General features: G+C 33.9%; 2 protein-coding genes across 2 annotated transcripts; one reads left to right on the top strand and one right to left on the bottom strand.

The window, feature by feature from the left end:
- The first annotated feature begins 1,919 nt into the window (after positions 1–1,919).
- On the top strand, positions 1,920–4,076 carry LOC104108640 (allene oxide synthase 1, chloroplastic). Its single transcript, XM_009617720.4, has one exon. The coding sequence runs from the start codon at positions 2,112–2,114 to the stop codon at positions 3,693–3,695; it is 1,584 nt and encodes a 527-aa protein (XP_009616015.1). The 5' UTR covers positions 1,920–2,111; the 3' UTR covers positions 3,696–4,076.
- A 1,157-nt stretch (positions 4,077–5,233) lies between these two features.
- On the bottom strand, positions 5,234–9,775 carry LOC104108639 (wall-associated receptor kinase-like 14). The gene is made up of 3 exons (XM_009617719.3): positions 8,935–9,775; positions 6,774–6,851; positions 5,234–6,647 (listed from the first exon to the last, which is right to left on the bottom strand). The coding sequence occupies exons 1-3, from the start codon at positions 9,773–9,775 to the stop codon at positions 5,398–5,400; spliced, it is 2,169 nt and encodes a 722-aa protein (XP_009616014.2). The 3' UTR covers positions 5,234–5,397.
- Between the last annotated feature and the right edge of the window lie 9,020 nt (positions 9,776–18,795).

Raw genomic sequence — 18,795 nt, 5'->3', positions numbered from 1 at the left:
TTGGTTTGGTTTGGTTTTGACTTTTGATAGAAAGCGAATCAACCCAGTCCATGCACACCCCTAAATGTACCGGTGCAATTAATTACTAACAAACTGAATATGAAATAAATGAAAAAGGAAAAAAATTGTTCTCCAGATCAATAATTTTTTTTTATTTGTTGAAGAAACATGTTAACAGAACAATTTAATCAACTGGTCTAGTTTTGAAAACTTAACACTATAATGTTCTCCAAAGACTATTCAATTTGATCATATAATTTTTTGTTTTACGTGGAAATTCAACTATTTCAATTGGAAGTACGTTCGGTTAGTTAAATAAAAGGGAACAAGAATAAAATTGTTTTATTCTCTCATTTTTTTCTTTTTAATTCTTTCGACAAGAAAGAATGCTTATTGAGCGAATATCTGCACGGAATAGCACTCGCATGTGAATTATGATGCACAAATCACTAACGATCGTGGAAATATTAAAATTTATATTTATAGTGAACTTAGTTTAAAACTATAAATGCCTATAACGTGACAAATCCACCATCATTTTTTCTCCATCGATTTTTTTTTTTTTTTTTGGTTTGTCTAGGTCAACGCTTATGTAAAAAGAGATTAGTTTTTTTATTACATGTAATTGTCTAAAATCTAAAACAATTATGGATTGATATTTTGAAAATATATTTAAATAATCTGTTACAATCCAATTACACTACACTGAATTTTTAATTTTCTATTACCATGTCGGTCCTTGTTGAAACAATCTCTATACAAATTCCTTCTCAAGACCGAATTATTTATTCAGCAAATATACTAAACGAGGAGAGGTTGCGATTTCTATGAATTAGCGCATTGGATGCTTGATTGGAAACTAGCAAAATTGCAAAAAAAAAAAGATGCAAAAGCAGACAGAATTTACATGTCAAAATGGACGGAAAATGAAAAAACAAGCCAACCATCTTAAAAGCAAGCGGCAAACTATTACTCTCTCATTTTCTTTTAGTTGTCAAGTATTCTAAAAATAATTTTTCATTTTTACTTATTATTTTTCGCATACCAAGAGAAAAATAAATTTTTTTTTAATTTTGTCCTTAAAATTAATTACTCATTCCAAATTATTTTTCAAATCTATTAAGACTATACGCCAATTAATATGAGTATTATAATAAATTATGCAATTTATTTATTATTTCTTAAGGAGCATGCAAAATATAAAGTGGACAAGTAAAAAGTGAACATAAGGAGTAGTAAATTTAGTACTTGTAAAGGAACAAGAAGAATCAAAGACGGTGTAAATAAAATTATAATTGCTACTTAATACTCCATCCGTTCACTTTTACTTGGTACTTTTGACTTTTTACGCTACTTAAAAAATAATAAATGAAGTGCATAATTTACCATGATAACCGTATTAATTGATGCATATTTTATTGGATTTGAAAAAATGATTTGAAATGAGTAATAAATATTGTGGGTATAAAAGAAAAAAAAATATCTTCTCTTGATATGCGTAAAGTGACAAGTAAAAATAAAAATTTATTTTTAGTATACATGCTAAGTAAAAGTGAACGGAGGGAGTACAACAGTAAAGTTATTTTTATGTGATTTATATATCACTGGTTCAAATCGTAGAAATAATCACTAATATTTGCGTTAGAGTAGACTGCGTACGTCGCATCATCCCTAGTCGAAATGCAACCGTTTCTCAAATCCTATTTAATTACGAGATATTTTATGGACGGAACTACTTTTTTTACTTACATCCCAAAGCAGAATGAAACACAAGTAATACTAAGGCACTAGAGAAACCAATACGAAAGTGCAGCCTTTTTAAACAGTACTTTAAATTCAACAAATTGTCCCACGCCTTTGTTATGCGCAATGTATTTTGTGCTATTCAGCCCACCCACAGGCCATAGCCATATATATCCATCACTGTCACATGAAATAAGACTCAAAAGCAATCACCTTACCTTTAACATCACCTTTTATTTATAGAGAAGAATATCCACATAGATTTCTCATTCTCATTCTAACTTCATTCTATTAGGTTCTTAGCAGCAGTAGACGACCTTTTGATAGTTAAAAGCTTCATTCTTGATTTACAGCAAAAGCTATTAGTTATGGCATCATCTTCTTTTGCTCTTCCTTCTCTTAAGCTACAATTCCCCACACATAAATCATCATCATCATCTCGTAACAAGTATTCATCCTCTCTTCAGCCCATTAAATCTTCGGTGTCTGAAAAGCCACCTTACATTTCCTCTCCAGGGATTTCTCCGATCCAATCTAAACCTACAAAACTCCCGATCCGAAAAGTCCCTGGAGACTACGGGCTACCATTGGTCGGTCCGTGGAAGGACCGACTTGATTTCTTTTACAATCAAGGGAGAGATGAGTATTTCAAATCTCGAATCCAAAAACATCAGTCTACTGTTTTTCGAACCAACATGCCACCTGGTCCTTTCATTTCCTTCAATCCAAACGTTGTCGTTTTGCTCGACGGTAAAAGTTTCCCCACCCTTTTTGATACTTCTAAGGTTGAGAAAAAAGATCTTTTCACCGGCACTTTTATGCCTTCTACTGAGCTCACAGGTGGTTACCGTGTTCTTTCCTATCTTGATCCTTCTGAACCAAATCACGCCAAGTTAAAGAAACTGCTGTTTTATCTCCTTTCATCTCGACGCAATGCAGTAATTCCCGAGTTTCACAACAGCTATTCCGAGCTTTTTGAGACACTAGAAAATGACTTAGCCACTAAAGGAAAAGCTGGACTAAACGCAGCAAATGATCAAGCAGCGTTTAACTTTCTTGCTCGATCTTTATATGGAGTTAATCCGATAGATACCAAACTTGGAACTGATGGACCTAAGTTAATTGGCAAATGGGTGTTGTTTCAGCTTCATCCTTTGCTAATTCTTGGCCTTCCTAAAGTTCTTGAAGATCTTGTTATTCATACTTTTAGGCTCCCTCCTGCTTTAGTGAAAAAAGACTACCAAAGATTGTACAATTTCTTCTACGAGAACTCAACTTCCATTCTTGATGAAGCTGAAAGAACTGGTATTTCACGTGAGGAAGCTTGTCACAATTTGCTATTTGCAACGTGTTTCAATTCTTTTGGAGGGATGAAAATCTTTTTTCCCAATATGTTGAAATGGATTGGCAGAGCTGGGGTTAAACTCCACACTCAATTAGCTCAAGAGATTCGGTCAGTCATTAAATCAAACGGCGGAAAAATCACAATGGGTGCAATAGAAAACATGCAACTAATGAAATCTGTAGTGTACGAATCCCTACGTATTGAACCGCCAGTGGCATCACAATACGGCAGAGCAAAACGTGATATGGTGATTGAATCCCACGACGCAGCATTTGAAATTAAAGAAGGTGAGTTATTATATGGGTTTCAACCATTTGCAACTAAGGACCCCAAGATTTTTGACCGGTCTGAAGAGTTTGTAGCCGACCGGTTTATTGGAGAAGAAGGGGAGAAGTTATTGAAACATGTGTTGTGGTCTAATGGATCAGAAAATGAAAGCCCGTCGATAAATAACAAGCAGTGTGTAGGAAAAGATTTTGTGGTTTTGGTTTCAAGGTTGTTGTTGGTTGAATTGTTCCTTAGATATGATTCGTTTGAGATTGAGGTTGGTGCATCTCCTTTAGGTGCTTCTATTACCTTAACGTCCTTGAAGAGAGCTAGCTTTTGATTGGACGTATTTGTACGGGTAAAAGGTTCCAGATATTTAATGAAATTAGTTGAGATGCCTAAGATATAACATATATTCAATAAAATTAGTTGGGATGTGCGATTTTTTGTCAAGAATAAGTTTGACCAATTAACTATAGTAAATATTTTTGTACTAGTATTACATCATTTTCTATTGGGGTTTGGAAGTCATCCATTTTCAGGTTCTTTAATGAATAGGTAACCAATTTGAATTGGTCGTGGGTGTAGGTGGGGACAGCTTATGTGTTTCATTCAATGTCCCACTATTAATAAATTGTATAGTGTATTTATTTTTGGGACTTTTTGTGGTTTTGTTGGAAATTGGAATATATATATAATCATTTTGCTAATTTCAATACAATATTTTCTCTGTTCTCGGAAGATACAATAGTCATTCTGTGACCTCACATGTTCATCTAATATATATGCATAATTTATTTGTGATCTCAGATATTCATCTATTTTTTTAAACTCTTTCTTGAATTGTCATGTGAAGTACGTAGAGATCGACTACTTAGATTTTGCCGGAAGTACTTTTTATAATACTATGAATGTATGAAACTGTTTAAATGAAATTATCTTCTACTATGTCGTACTCCATTGGGCAAAATATCTCGAGACTGACCCATAAAGAGAATGACGTTTGACGGGGAAAGTGTTGCTTTTGGTAGATTATAACGATCCAATATGAAGTTGACCTTTTCCAAACACTTGACTGCCAATATTTTTTACATTGAATAAAAATTTGGCATGGCTGAGCTTGCTATAATCATAGTTTACTACCCACGCATGGCTCTTCTAACTTTCTCTCGTGATCACGGTTTGAACTTCAAAATGAGACTGAGAAGACCGCTCAAAGTGATGCATTCTTCATTCTTGTTCAAAAATAACATTAAGATGTTTCCCATTAGTGGCCGTCCTATAATTTGTTGCAAACTTGACCTTCTTGTTCAAAGATAACCTTAAGATGTTACACATTAGTGGCCCTCCTATAATTTGTTGCAAACTTGACCTTGTTGTCACTTTTTATAGATTCATTTGTCAAAGCCCAAATTATAGGTGGTCCTTATTAAATTTCCCGAAAGTATTATCAAAGACAGATCTAATAAAAACAGAGACGAAGCCCATAGAGTAGTCAAGGCAGAATCTAGGTCCAGGCAGCAACAAAGGCGTGAAAATAAAATGTGCTAGTCAGTTTTCAGATTGGTAATTCAAAAACAATCAGCGAAAAGTTATGGAAAAATAACCACTATTTTTGCTGAAATACGGAAAGTTACAGCATAATATGTTGGATTATGTTCCAGCACATTATGCTGGAATCTTACATGTAAAAAATTCGAATTCCTAACATATTATGTTAGAATTTTTCCGGATTTTAAGGGTTTTTTTGTTCAAATTTTATCTTTAGATGAAAAAATGGCTAGATTTTGATTATTTTGAAAATGTGGCTATTTTTTAATTTTTAGTTGTAAATCAGGCTATTTCTAATTGTTTCCCAACAAAGGCATAGTCAATGTATAAGTATCAACACAGGAAAACACATAAAAAAAGAACCTTTAGAAGTACAGACCAGATGCGGCATACTAGTATTCTCACCAGTAAAGTTTTTGCTAGTATACTACACTTTCAACAGCTACATGTTCCTGTAAGTAAATTACAAAAAGAAAGCCTTTACAATAACATTACTTGACTATATGATTGAGCAAACTATTACAAGATGGAGAGCTTTGCTCACTTTTCCATGGATCTTGTACTGAAACAGGAGAATAATCCTTTATTTTTTCCGTTAAAAATATATTAGCTTTTATATCGATTTCTCGCTTCTTAATTGAAAGGTTCAGTGGTTTCTCACTCACATCAGAAGCTGATGAAATAGAAGATCCCTCTGATGAAGCTGTAATATTATCTTCTGAAATTGCCCATTTGCTTAGCCTAAGTTGTTCCAATTCAATCGCCACTTCCATCATCGATGGCCTCATATCGCGATGAAATGCTAGACATCTGAATGCCAATTCAGCTACCTTATGCACAGATGAAAGTGTCCAAGCATCCATATGTGGCTCGATAGATGGATCGATAACTTCATCTAAATTACCCTTTCCTATTCTATCAATAGCAAGTGCAGCCAAGTTTATTTCGTCTTGTGGACGAGCAAAATCCACTGCTTTTAGTCCTGTTATGATCTCTGCTAGAACTACGCCAAAGCTATAAACATCACTCTTATCAGACAATTGAAAGTTCTGATGATACTGAGGGTCAAGATATCCTGGAGTTCCTTGTGGCGCGGTAGAAATATGAGATGATTCAATAATACCGAGTCTTGAAAGTCCAAAATCCGCGACTTTTGACTTATAATTATAATCCAAGAGTATGTTACTAGACTTGACATCTCTGTGGTATATTGGCGGGTGCATTGCATTATGAAGATAAGCTATAGCTTGAGCAGTTTCTGCAGCAATCGTGAGGCGAACAGGCCACGGAAGTGCATTTCCTTTTTCTCTTTGTAAATGTTGTGACAAAGTTCCATTAGGCATGAACTCATAAACAAGAATCTGTTCACCTTTTTCAATACAGCAGCCCAAGAGTCGAACGAGATTCGGATGATTTACTGAAGAAAGGAGCTTGATCTCATTAATGACTTGTTCAATGCTATCAGTATGTCTATTCATAATTCTTTTGATTGCTACCCAATTGTCGCTTTGAAGTTTTCCTGAATAAACTGTTCCATAAGCGCCATTTCCTAGTCTTCGCTTCTCTGAGAAAAAATCGGTTGCCTTTTCCATTTCTTTATATGGATAAACCGGGATAGTGATCCCTGTTGTTTCACATAACTCGCGGCTTCTTCTGCTTCTGTTTTGGTAATTCAATCTTCGTCGAATAAAGCAACATATTAGGCCTACACTAACCATTAATGAAGCACCTGCTGCAATACCTGGAGAAAAAAATGGTTTTCATTTTAAAGTAAAAGGAAAAGAAAAGGATTTCATTTCGACTAGGACTATAAGCTCTGAGACTGTACACTGTTAATGTATATAACTTAAATCGAGCTGAGAATTACCTCCAACAAGTACGCCAACTCTGGTGGTTCCTCCACATTTGCCTGAAAGGTAATTTGAAGGATTGCATGTTGTGTCATCTGCATTCACAAGAAACACCTGGAATTAGCTATTGACATATCTATTTTTCACGTTACCCTGCATTTCTGCAAGAGGCTATTTTCACTGCTCGAACCCGTGACCTACTAGTCACATGACAACAAATTTACCAGTTAAGTGAGAAAAGGAAATTAAATCTTTCCCTATCCAAATTAGTCACCCAATGAAATGGAAGAAATTAATGCGTGGAGGGTCCATTGATATTGTTGAACTACTATCCCCCACGCAATATGATAGTGACTCCATTTTCCTTGCTTACTCGAAGCCAAATGGAGATATATAGAAAATGAAGAAAACCAAGGAAAAAGAACCCTTCCTTGATCAAATGATGAAACAAATTTTGGCTGGACATCTTGATCGAATAAAATGAATGGACACCACACCAACCAATCCACAACAAGTAAAGCCCATGTCTTAACATTTGGTATGGAGTTAAACGTCCATTTTCCTTGCTTACTCGAAGCCAAATGGAGATATATAGAAAATGAAGAAAACCAAGGAAAAAGAACCCTTCCTTGATCAAATGATGAAACAAATTTTGGCTGGACATCTTGATCGAATAAAATGAATGGACACCACACCAACCAATCCACAACAAGTAAAGCCCATGTCTTAACATTTGGTATGGAGTTAAACGACTAGTTTTGTAAGTTCAACTAAACAATTCAAATAAAAAAATCTAAAAAATGTAAAAAAAAAATGTTACACTGGGGATTTGAATCTAAACCTAGTATAATTTTTGAGTCACCTTAATCACAAATAGATTCGGAATTCAAAAATTTATATACATTCAAAAATATTTGTTTCTATCCTATTTACACGATATAATTTTCAAACGAAGAGATTTTACCAATTGAAACCCTTTCGTTATATGTAGCTCTGGCACTTGGTTTAACTTAACACATGCTATCGACTCTAACTACGTATACATATATAAATATATAAAATAATTAAAATATATAATTAACTCTATATTTAGATTTGCCTGTAATTGGCATTGATAAGCGACATTGAAAGGCAACAACCATCACCATACCTAGGTCCTACCTAGCAAGCTAGTCACGAGTTGCTCCGCTGATGAAGCAAACACATACGTGATTGTCTTCTTAAGGTTGCCATTATTACATAGTTTGAGAAAGGCGACAATCACCAAGTTGCTCTGATAACAGTCATAATTTGTTCTTTTCTTGATTCTATCTTCAATTCCTATGAAACTTGTTCCAACCCTTAGTATGAACATGAGAAAGGTTTAGTAAGAAAATTCTTCATCTGTTATATTTCTTAATTGGAAACACTATGACTTTACAGTTCCTTAACATGCAATCCACGTCTCAGATTATAGAAATTAAGCTTAGTAAAGAATAAAATTTCAACTTGAATTATACAGTCAACTAGGAAACTTTTCTTCTTGGCCGCCCTAGTATGTCATCTTTTAATCTTTTTACTTGGACCCATGTTTTCTCATCCAATTATGATGTTCTTCTCTCTCCAAGTTGGTCAAAACTTCCTCATCATTCATCTACTTCAATTTATTAGCTAAACCTCCCAACTCAGCTAAAGTAACAACAACAATAACAACATACCCAATATAGTCTCACAAATAAGGTATTGGGAGGTTAGTAAATACGCATATCTTATCCTTAACTTGTGAATATAGAAAAGCTGTTTTCGATAAACCCAAGCTCATAACCAAAGTAGCTTGGAGAAATTTAAAGATGTAACATCATACTTTTGCATATCTAACCTTTAATTTCTACTCTTCAAAAGGTCGTATTTAATTTTCTCTATAATTATTACTTTCTCAAAACTAAAACATATAGTTTTATATTGAAAACCGGCAAAAAGATATAATTAAATAATCAAAAATATATTTACTTGGCCATTTAACTTTGAGATAAGATGAGCATAATTTTTCATTGTAGGATCACAACAGAAATATTGAATTCAAGTCTCATCGCCATTCATATTCAAAATGAATTTGCATGTGTGACGTCCAAGAAAAAGAGTCAAGTCGGCATGTAAGAAGTGTGTTAAATACATAATTAAGTAAATAATCAGACGCACCTTTCCGGCAGCCGGAGCCAGCTAAGAAACCATCTCCAACGAAACCTTCCGAGCACTGGCACCTATATCCCAATTTCCCATCAATAGGTGACGAGATTTTAGTACAATTTGCATTAGAAGAGCACTGACAATGTCCTTTAAGCCACCACCCCAATTGAACCACTTGAACATCCAAAGAAACTGCCGAGCTATTCAACGTTGACTCCACAGATATTGCAGAAAACAAAGAGTGGCACCCTGTTCTTGACAAATTCCTCAAGTCAATAAAATTATTCTCACTATTTGGTTCAGAATAACAAATCATATTTTCTTTCCCACAATCAAGAAGCTCAAAATGAGTTTGAATCATAGTAGAAGGTATCAAACAACTAGACTGCGAAAAACTGCAGTTTTGGAAAAGTATTCCATTACGTGAAGTGGGTGCGTAATTTGAGCTAAAAAGATTGTGAATTGCAGCAAATGGACGGCTACAATTGGCTAAAAGATTAATTAAAATGGTTTCAGAAGTTATGGCCTGAACTGGGAATTTGTTAATGACCATTGCCCCATTTGAGGTACAACTCAATTGAATTGGACAGCCTGAAGAGAAACCAAAAGGATATTGAAGAATATTTTTGCCACATGAATGTGTACAATTGGTTGATCCAAGAACTAAATTTGATGAAATAATAAATATAGACAAACATAGAATTCTTCTTGTTCTAACATAGGGAGATAAATTCATTTTCACAGCACATGTGACAAAGGGAGGAGAAGAAATAATAAGAAGAATGAATAGTTTGAAAATTGATGAGAACTGATGGAAAGTGGAAGGGGAAGAAATAAAGTAATGAAAACACATATAATGATTTTACTTATTAAAGATAGACTACTTTTTAATGTAGATTTTTTTAATGTGACATATATCTGTTTACCATTTTTTACTATGTGAAATATGAAAAAACATGTGGGACAGCATAATGATATGCCTAACGAACACTTATTTGGTCATTGACCTGACTTTTCTGCAAGTTGGAAACCTAACATCAGAATAATTTATTAGTCATTATAAATGTTACAGTTAAATGTTAAAAGAAAATGTACGTATCGAGGATTTATTGGCCATTGACCCACCAGCAATATTTTACCCTGCATTTATCATATTTTCAGGTCTAGTTTGTATAGGAAGTATTGAATTAATTTAAGCGTACAGTTTAGTCAGTAAATTGAATATAGTACTCTCTTCAGTCTAAGAAATTAGCCGTTTATGAAAATTTAATTTATTTCTGAATATTTGATGTTTCTAGAAAAATAAGAAGTCATTTATTTCTTTTTGCCAAATCTACCCTTATGTTCAAATTAGTATAATATTAATTAATTAACATATTTAACAAATACTATAGATAATATGAACGAGAGGTACGATAGTAGCATTTTGGTATGACCATTTCCCCCTATTTTCCTCCCTTTAATTAATTAATTAATGATCGGTATAATTTTCAGTTATTTGAAATGTATTAGAGTTATACATAGTACATAATTACCAGCTGTCCAGCCATTAGAAAATTGTCACCGCTATGGAACATCTGTAGAAAATGCACAGTAATTTCTTAATATTTAATCTCGTGAATACATTAGCCGTTGAAATTTAACAAGAAAGATGATTTTTAATGGTAGATTTCTGATATAGCTCTAAAATTTCTTTTATTCTATGAAGAAGTCAGATACATAGCCATGTGAAAAGTTGAAAATTGGTTTGGAGAAAGTTCTCTCCAATCCTAAGTTACTCTTAAGTACACGTAAAGGATAATCCTAGCAACTTTAATTAGCTCCTAATTGCGTCTTAGGAATTTCTTAATTCCGGAAAAAAGAGTAGGCCATTAAGTCAAGCTTCAGATCCTGCTTTGTGTTCAACAAATGGAAGTCGTTAAGGTGGGTGTAAAATGTGGGTCCTTCTTTCTTTTTGAACAAATGTACCAAATTTTCCAGTAATGGTTAAGACTTGGACCTTTGCCCTCACTATCAAACACATAAAAATAAAAAACATATGTAGAAAATGGAAAATGTCGATTCAATACTGACAAATTTGCAATGCCACACACGGCATTCCATGCTATTACGTCCATCAATTATCATTCTATTAGATCGAATAAGTACATTCGATCTAATAAGTACCTTGTGTTAGAATTGAGAAATTCTATGGCTCGGATCTTTAGTATTCTCTTATTTATTACCTGTGTCTACTATTTAGGCAGAATACCCTCACCCATTCTTACTAAGAAACTGAAAGAAGCCTCAAAAACAGAAGAAAGGGTGGAAAGTGAGGAAGAAAAAGATGTAGAAATAGAAACAGCTTCCGAAATGAAGGGGACTAAACAGGAACAAGAGGGATCCACTGAAGAAGATCCTTATCCTTCTCCTTCCCTTTTTTCGGAAGAAGGGTGGGATCCGGACAAAATCGATGAAACGGAAGAAATCCGAGTGAATGGAAAGGACAAAATAAAGGATAAATTCCACTCTCACCTTACAGAGACAGGCTATAACACTAGTAATTGTCCAATTTATGATTATGAGGATTCTTATCTGAATAATAATAACACGGGGAATCCAGAAAATTTTAAATTGCAACTGCTTGATAAAAAAAATGAAAATAAAGAACTCTTCTGGTTTCAACAACCTCTTGTGAGTCTTCTTTTCGATTATAATCGATGGAATCGACCATTTCGCTACATAAAGAATAATCGATTTGAACAGGCCGTAAGAACGGAAATGTCACAATATTTTTTTGACACATGTAAAAGCGATGGAAAGCAAAGAATATCTTTTACATACCCGCCAAGTTTATCAACTTTTTGGAAAATGATAAAAAGAAGGATACCCCTATTGTCACTCCAAAAAAGGCTCCCTAATGAACTGGACAATCAGTGGATTTCTACCAACAAAGAAAAAAGTACTAATCTGAATAAGGAATTTTTAAATCGACTTGAAGTTCTAGACAAGGAATCTTTTTCTCTCGATATACTCGAAACAAGGACTAGATTGTGTAATGATGATACTAAAAAAGAATACGTGCCTAAAATGTATGATCCTTTGTTAAATGGACCATATCGAGGAACAATCAAAAAAGAGTTTTCACCTTCAATCATAAACAATACTTCGCTAGAAAATTTGAAAGAGAGAGTTAGAATAAATAGGATTCATACTATCTTTCTTCCGAATACTGATTACCAAGAATTTGAACAAAAAGTGGATACGGTTGATAAAAAACCATTATCAACAGAAATTGACGAGTTCTTAACTTTAATCAATGAATTTGATAACGAACCAAAATCGAGTTTAAATTTGAAAGACCTTTCTTTATTTTCAGACCAAGAACAGGGAAGAGTGAATTCAGAAAAAAGAACTAAATTTGTAAAATTTGTATTCAATGCAATTGATCCTAATGGGACAACATCTGAAAAAAAATTGATAGGAATAAAAGAAATCAGTAAAAAAATACCTCGCTGGTCACATAAATTAATTACCGAATTGGAACAACAATCGGGTGACTATCAAGAGGGCGTACCACTGGATCATCAAATTCGTTCAAGAAAAGCCAAACGTGTAGTAATTTTTACTGCCAACAACCAGAATAACGATCCTAATACCAAAGATACTGATACCGCAGATCAAGATCAAACAAAGGAAGTGGCTTTAATACGCTATTCGCAACAACCAGATTTTCGGCGAGGTATAATCAAAGGCTCTATGCGGGCTCAAAGGCGCAAAACAGTTATTTGGAAACTCTTTCAAGCAAATGTGCATTCCCCCCTCTTTCTTGAGAGAATAACCCCCCCCCTTCTTTTTTCTTTTGATATCTCTGGACTGATTAAACCAATTTTTAGAAATTGGTCAGGTAAAGAAGGAGAATTCAAGATTCTAGAGTCTAGAGAAGAACAAACAAAAAGAGAAGAGAAAAAGGAAAAGGACAAAAAAGGGGAGAACAAAAGAAAGGAAAAAGCACGGATAGAGATAGCAGAAGCCTGGGATACCATTCCTTTTGCGCAAATAATAAGAGGTTACATGTTAATAACTCAATCAATTCTTCGAAAATATATTGTATTACCTTCATTGATAATAGCCAAAAATCTCGGACGTATGTTATTCTTGCAACTTCCTGAATGGTCTGAAGATTTACAGGAATGGAATAGAGAAATGCATATTAAATGTACTTATAATGGTGTTCAATTATCAGAAACAGAATTTCCAAAAAATTGGTTGAAAGATGGCATTCAGATCAAAATATTATTTCCTTTTTGTCTGAAACCTTGGCATATATCTAAACTGTACTCCTCCCGTGGAGAGCTAATGAAAAAGAAAAAACAAAAAGATGATTTTTGTTTTTTAACAGTTTGGGGAATGGAAGCTGAACTTCCCTTTGGTTCTCCCCGAAAACGCCCTTCCTTTTTTGAGCCCATTTTTAAGGAACTCGAAAAAAAAATTGGAAAATTCAAAAAGAAATATTTTATAACTCTAAAAGTTTTAAAAGGAAAAATAAAATTATTTCGAAGAGTTTCAAAAGAAACCAAAAAATGGCTTATCAAAAGTAGTCTATTTATAAAAAAAATGAAAAAAGAACTTTCAAAAGTAAATCCAATTGTATTATTTAGATTCAAAGAAATAGATGAATCGAATGAAACGAAAAAAGAAAAAGATTCTCTAATTAGTAATCAGATAATTAACGAACCATTTAGTCAAATTGAATCTGGAAATTGGCCAAATTCTTCACTGATAGAAAGCAAAATGAAGGATTTGACTGATAGAACAAGTACAATCAAAAATCAAATAGAAAGAATTACAAAAGAGAAAAAGAAAGTAACTCCAGAAATAGACATTAGTCCTAATAAAAGTCCTAATAAAACAAATAATATTAAAAAATTCGAATCGCCAAAAAATATTTTCCAAATATTAAAAAGAAGAAATACTCGATTAATATGGAAATTCCACTATTTTCTAAAATTTTTCATTCAAAGATTATACATCGATCTATTTTTATCTATCATTAATATTCCCAGAATTAATACACAACTCTTTCTTGAATCAACAAACAAATTGATTGATAAATACATTTCCAAGAATGAAATAAATCAAAAAAAAATTCACTTTATTTCGACTATAAAAAAGTCACTTTATAATATTAGTAAGAAAAATTCACATATTTTTTTTGATTTATCCTACTTGTCACAAGCATATGTATTTTACAAATTATCACAAACCCAAGTTATTAATTTGTCTAAATTAAGATCTGTTCTTCAATATAACAGAACGTCTTTTTTCCTTAAAACTAAACTAAAGGACTATTTTAGAACACTAGGAATATTTCATTCTGAATTAAAACATAAGAAACTTCAGAGTTATAGAATCAATCAATGGAAAAACTGGTTAAGACGGCATTATCAATACGATTTATCTCAGATTAGATGGTCTAGATTAATGCCACAAAAACGGCGAAATAGGGTTAATCAAAGTTGTATGGCTCAAAATCGAAATTTAAACAAATGGAATTCATATGAAAAAGACCAATTAATTCATTACAAAAAAGAAAATGATTCTGAACTCTATTCATTATCAAACCAAAAAGATAATTTTAAAAAATGTTATAGATATGATCTTTTAGCATATAAATCGATTAATTATGAAAATAAAAATGACTCTTTCATTTGTAGATTACCCTTTCAAGTAAATAAGAACCTCGAAATTTCTTCTAATTCCAACACGTCCAAACACAACCTTTTTTATATGCTCGGCAATCTTCATATCAATAATTATCTAAGAAAGGGCAATATTCTATATATAGAAAGAAATCTCGATAGAAAATATTTTGATTGGAAAATTATCCATTTTTCTCTTAGACAAAAAGAAGATATTGAGGCCTGGGTTAAGAGCGATACCAACAGTAATCCAAATACTAAAATTGGTATTAATAATTATCAAATAATTGATAAAATTGAGAAAAAAGGCCTTTTTTATCTTACGATTCATCAAAATCCAGAAAACAATCAAAAAAATTCGAAAAACGACTTTTTTGATTGGATGGGAATGAATGAAAAAATATTAAATCGTCCCATATTGAATCTGGAATTTTGGCTCTTCCCAGAATTTGTACCATTTTATAATGTATATAAAATAAAACCGTGGATTATACCAAGCAAATTACTTCTTTTAAATTTGAATACAAATGAAAATGTTAGTCAAAATAAAAACAAAAAACAAAACTTTTTTCTACGATCAAATAAAAAAATAAAGAATCGAATTCAAGAAGAAAAAGAACCCGCAAGTCAAGGAGAAAAAGAGCGTGGATCAGATATAGAAAACAAAGGAAATCTGGGCCCTGTTCTCTCAAAACACCAAAACGCTCTTAAAAAAGATTACACGGAATCAGACACAAAGAAGGGTAAAAAGAAAAAACAATACAAAAGCAACACGGAAGCAGAACTAGATTTGTTCTTGAAACGTTATTTGCTTTTTCAATTGAGATGGAACGATGCTTTGAATCAAAGAATGATCGAGAATATCAAGGTATATTGTCTCCTGCTTCGACTGATAAATCCAAGCAAAATTGCTATATCGTCAATTCAAAGGAGAGAAATGAGTTTGGATATAATGCTGATTCAGAAGAATTTAACTCTTACAGAATTGATGAAGAAGGGGATATTGATTATCGAACCTATTCGGTTGTCTGTAAAAAATAATGGACAATTTATTATGTATCAAACCATAGGTATTTCATTGGTTCATAAAAGTAAACACCAAACTAATCAAAGATACCCAGAACAAAGATATGTTGATAAAAAGAATTTTGATGAATTCATTCTGCAACCTCAAACTCAAAGAATAAATACAGACAAAAATCATTTTGATTTGCTTGTTCCTGAAAATATTTTATGGTCTAGACGTCGTAGAGAATTGAGAATTCGAAGTTTTTTTAATTCTTTGAATTGGAATGGCGTCGATAGAAATTCAGTATTTTGCAACGAAAACAATGTAAAAAACTGGAGTCAATTTTTGGATGAAAGGAAACCTCTTTATAAAGAGAAAAATGAATTAATTAAATTGAAGTTCTTTCTTTGGCCTAATTATCGATTAGAAGATTTAGCTTGTATGAATCGTTATTGGTTTGATACCAATAATGGTAGTCGTTTCAGTATCTTAAGGATACATATGTATCCACGATTGAAAATAAATTGATAGTACTATATACCCTGTCTCGTATAGAGTATCTGAAAGCAAACAAATGCACACATGCTTTGTCTTACATCTCATTCAAATCTAATTCGAGTAGACGATACTAAATCAATAAGGTATCGATTAGATTTAGAAATGAATCAACAGAATCTTCTTCATTTTAGGATTTTAGGTTTAAATTAGTCGCTTTTGGGAATGAAAAAAACGTACCTACCATCTTTTTGGATTCCTATCTGAATCAATTTTTGAATTTGATTAATTTATTGGAATTGATAAAATTAGGAGTTCATAAAGAAATTAAGTCTATATACCACGTTCAAATTACTGGCATTATTATTACTGATCGATAAAATCCATATCTGTAAAATAAAGAAAGGGGAAATTCTTTTATGGTAAAAAATTCTGTCATTTTATGGGCCAAAACATATTTTTGATATAGGCAAGCCACGCCAGATAGCCTTCATCGGCCGCCACGTGCTATCAATAAGGTCTCAACAAAGATCTACCCTAGGTCGAAGTGGCCTCGAAGCGATAAAGGGTGCAATTGAAGAGTCAACAAAGATCAAGGTCATGAAGTAATCGTAGATCAACGTTGAACATCTTAGACAGAGTTATAACAACTAGTTTTAAGATAGGACACTAAAAAGAATACTCTGGTGAATATTCTCTGCACCTGTATTATTAGGGTTTCTAGGAACATGTCCCCTATAAATAGAAAGAGACACAATGATAGGGGGATGATATATTCACTTGTAAGAAAATATATTGACTTTATAGAGAGAATCCGACCACATTGCAAGCATACGAAAATAACCTTTTTACTAATCTTCTTGTCTAAGCTTTTTCACTTGATCCAAGAATAACCTGAGTGTTCTAAGGCTCATCTATCATTCATCATTATCAGAAAGAATATCCACAGATCCTACCCCTTTTCGGGTGACTCACATATTTTATTTACTTAAATGTCATTCATTGCCATTTATTACTATTTAATGCTATCTTCCATCTTTTCGGATCATTGAATACTGTTACTATTGCTCACATTCATTACCACTTAGTCAAATATACATATTATCCGTCATAAAATCGATAACCTTATCTTTTGGATATTATTATTAGCTAAGATTGACTCCTCTTTATTTAAATCTAATTGGCTGAACCAAGATCTATATATTTGGTCGAACAATTTGCTGCCGTCTGTGAGGACTTCTTAGCTAATGTTTTAGTTTCCTTTAGATCTACAACCAACGTGAGTCATTAACCTAACAAACCCCAAGATCTTTCTTTTTCTTTGCACGTATGGAAACCTACATGGTAGGTAACCAAGGAGAAAGGACTAAAATGACAGGTGATTTCCCTGACAACCTCATGAACGCTATGAGCTGTGAAATATTAGGCGATGACGTGACACCCACTACCTCTCCCAGGCGCAAGAGGTCGCCTCCCCCCATTGTAGCATAACAAAACCCAATGGAAAAGGGGCCTCCACGTCCACAGGAGAAGGGAAACCAATGGTTATGAAAAAGCTCCTCGAAGCGTGGTCAGGTTGACCGATACGCTAGTAAGTGTGCTTAACAAGCCCGCTCCATGCACAACTACAGAGACCGCAAGAGCCCATATAGTGCAACGAGCAGACGAACATAGTGACCAACCAGACCCTCCAACACCAGGTATAACTCACAATGTTACTAACAATGTAGATGATAGCATCCTCGTCGCTTTTCTAAAGAGGATGGAAGAAATAAAGAATGAAAATAAAGCGCTTAGAGATCAAATGAAAGAATACCAAGAACGAGTCGACAAGATATCGGGCGCCCCTACCAAAGAGGGATGCCAGTAGATTTATAGAGGATCAGTACATCGAGGAAGCAGCTCCGCATGCCATACCAAAGTCCTTCAAAATTCTATAGTATCTCAGGATATACTACGGAACGACTGACCCCGAAGATCAAGTGACTCATTATGTCACCGCCGTGAAGGGCAACGACCTCACCAAGGAACAAATGTCCTATATTTTTCTGAAGAAATTTGGCGAAACCCTTGCGGGAGAAGCATTAAAAGGGTGCTCACAGCTACCAGCCCGCTCTATAGAAACTTTCAAAGAAATGGCCGATAAGTTCGTAATGGTGCATGCCGGATCCAAGAAAGCCAAGAGAAGAGTAAACGACATATTCGCCATCAAGCAGTCCTTGGGAGAGGGACTAAGAGACTTCCTCTCCCGACTCAACAAGGTAAGGATGACCCTACCAAATGTGTCCCAGGGGATGGCGGTCGCAACTTTTTAGAACGGGTTAAGTAAAGATGGTTCAAGAGTTACCAGAAAACTGCTGAGTCGGTTGATGAAATATCCTCCGACCACTTGGGATGATATTCACAATGCTTATTGTGCCAAAGTTCGAGCAGATGATGACGACCTCAGCGGACCAACGCGACGGCTCGTCTCGATACAAGCCGAGTCCAGGAAAGAACGAAGAGATAATATAAGGAGGGATCACCTGGTCTCACGACCCAACAGGGAACGACATCAGCCATACGTCAGGGCCTCCGCCCCCGCCTTCTTTCCGCTATGATGAAGACCCATCCAGGCTAAGAACGGGGACTCACCGGAATGAGAGAGGTATGCCCCCTTATTATCTTCTCACAATTTTTGTTGTGTCA

This window comes from Nicotiana tomentosiformis, chromosome 4 (genome assembly GCF_000390325.3).
Source record: "Nicotiana tomentosiformis chromosome 4, ASM39032v3, whole genome shotgun sequence".
Classification (NCBI taxonomy): domain Eukaryota; kingdom Viridiplantae; phylum Streptophyta; class Magnoliopsida; order Solanales; family Solanaceae; genus Nicotiana; species Nicotiana tomentosiformis.
This window is presented reverse-complemented; position numbering and strand designations above follow the sequence as displayed.

Excerpts from the sequence above, each read along its gene's own strand:
- LOC104108639 (XM_009617719.3), bottom strand. The coding sequence starts at position 9,775 with ATGTGTTTTCATTACTTTATTTCTTCCCCTTCCACTTTCCATCAGTTC. Across the intron at positions 6,852-8,934 it reads TGGCTCCGGCTGCCGGAAAG|ATGACACAACATGCAATCCT; the intron begins GTGCGTCTGATT and ends TTGTGAATGCAG. Across the intron at positions 6,648-6,773 it reads AGTTGGCGTACTTGTTGGAG|GTATTGCAGCAGGTGCTTCA; the intron begins GTAATTCTCAGC and ends TTTTTTCTCCAG.
- LOC104108640 (XM_009617720.4), top strand. The coding sequence starts at position 2,112 with ATGGCATCATCTTCTTTTGCTCTTCCTTCTCTTAAGCTACAATTCCCC.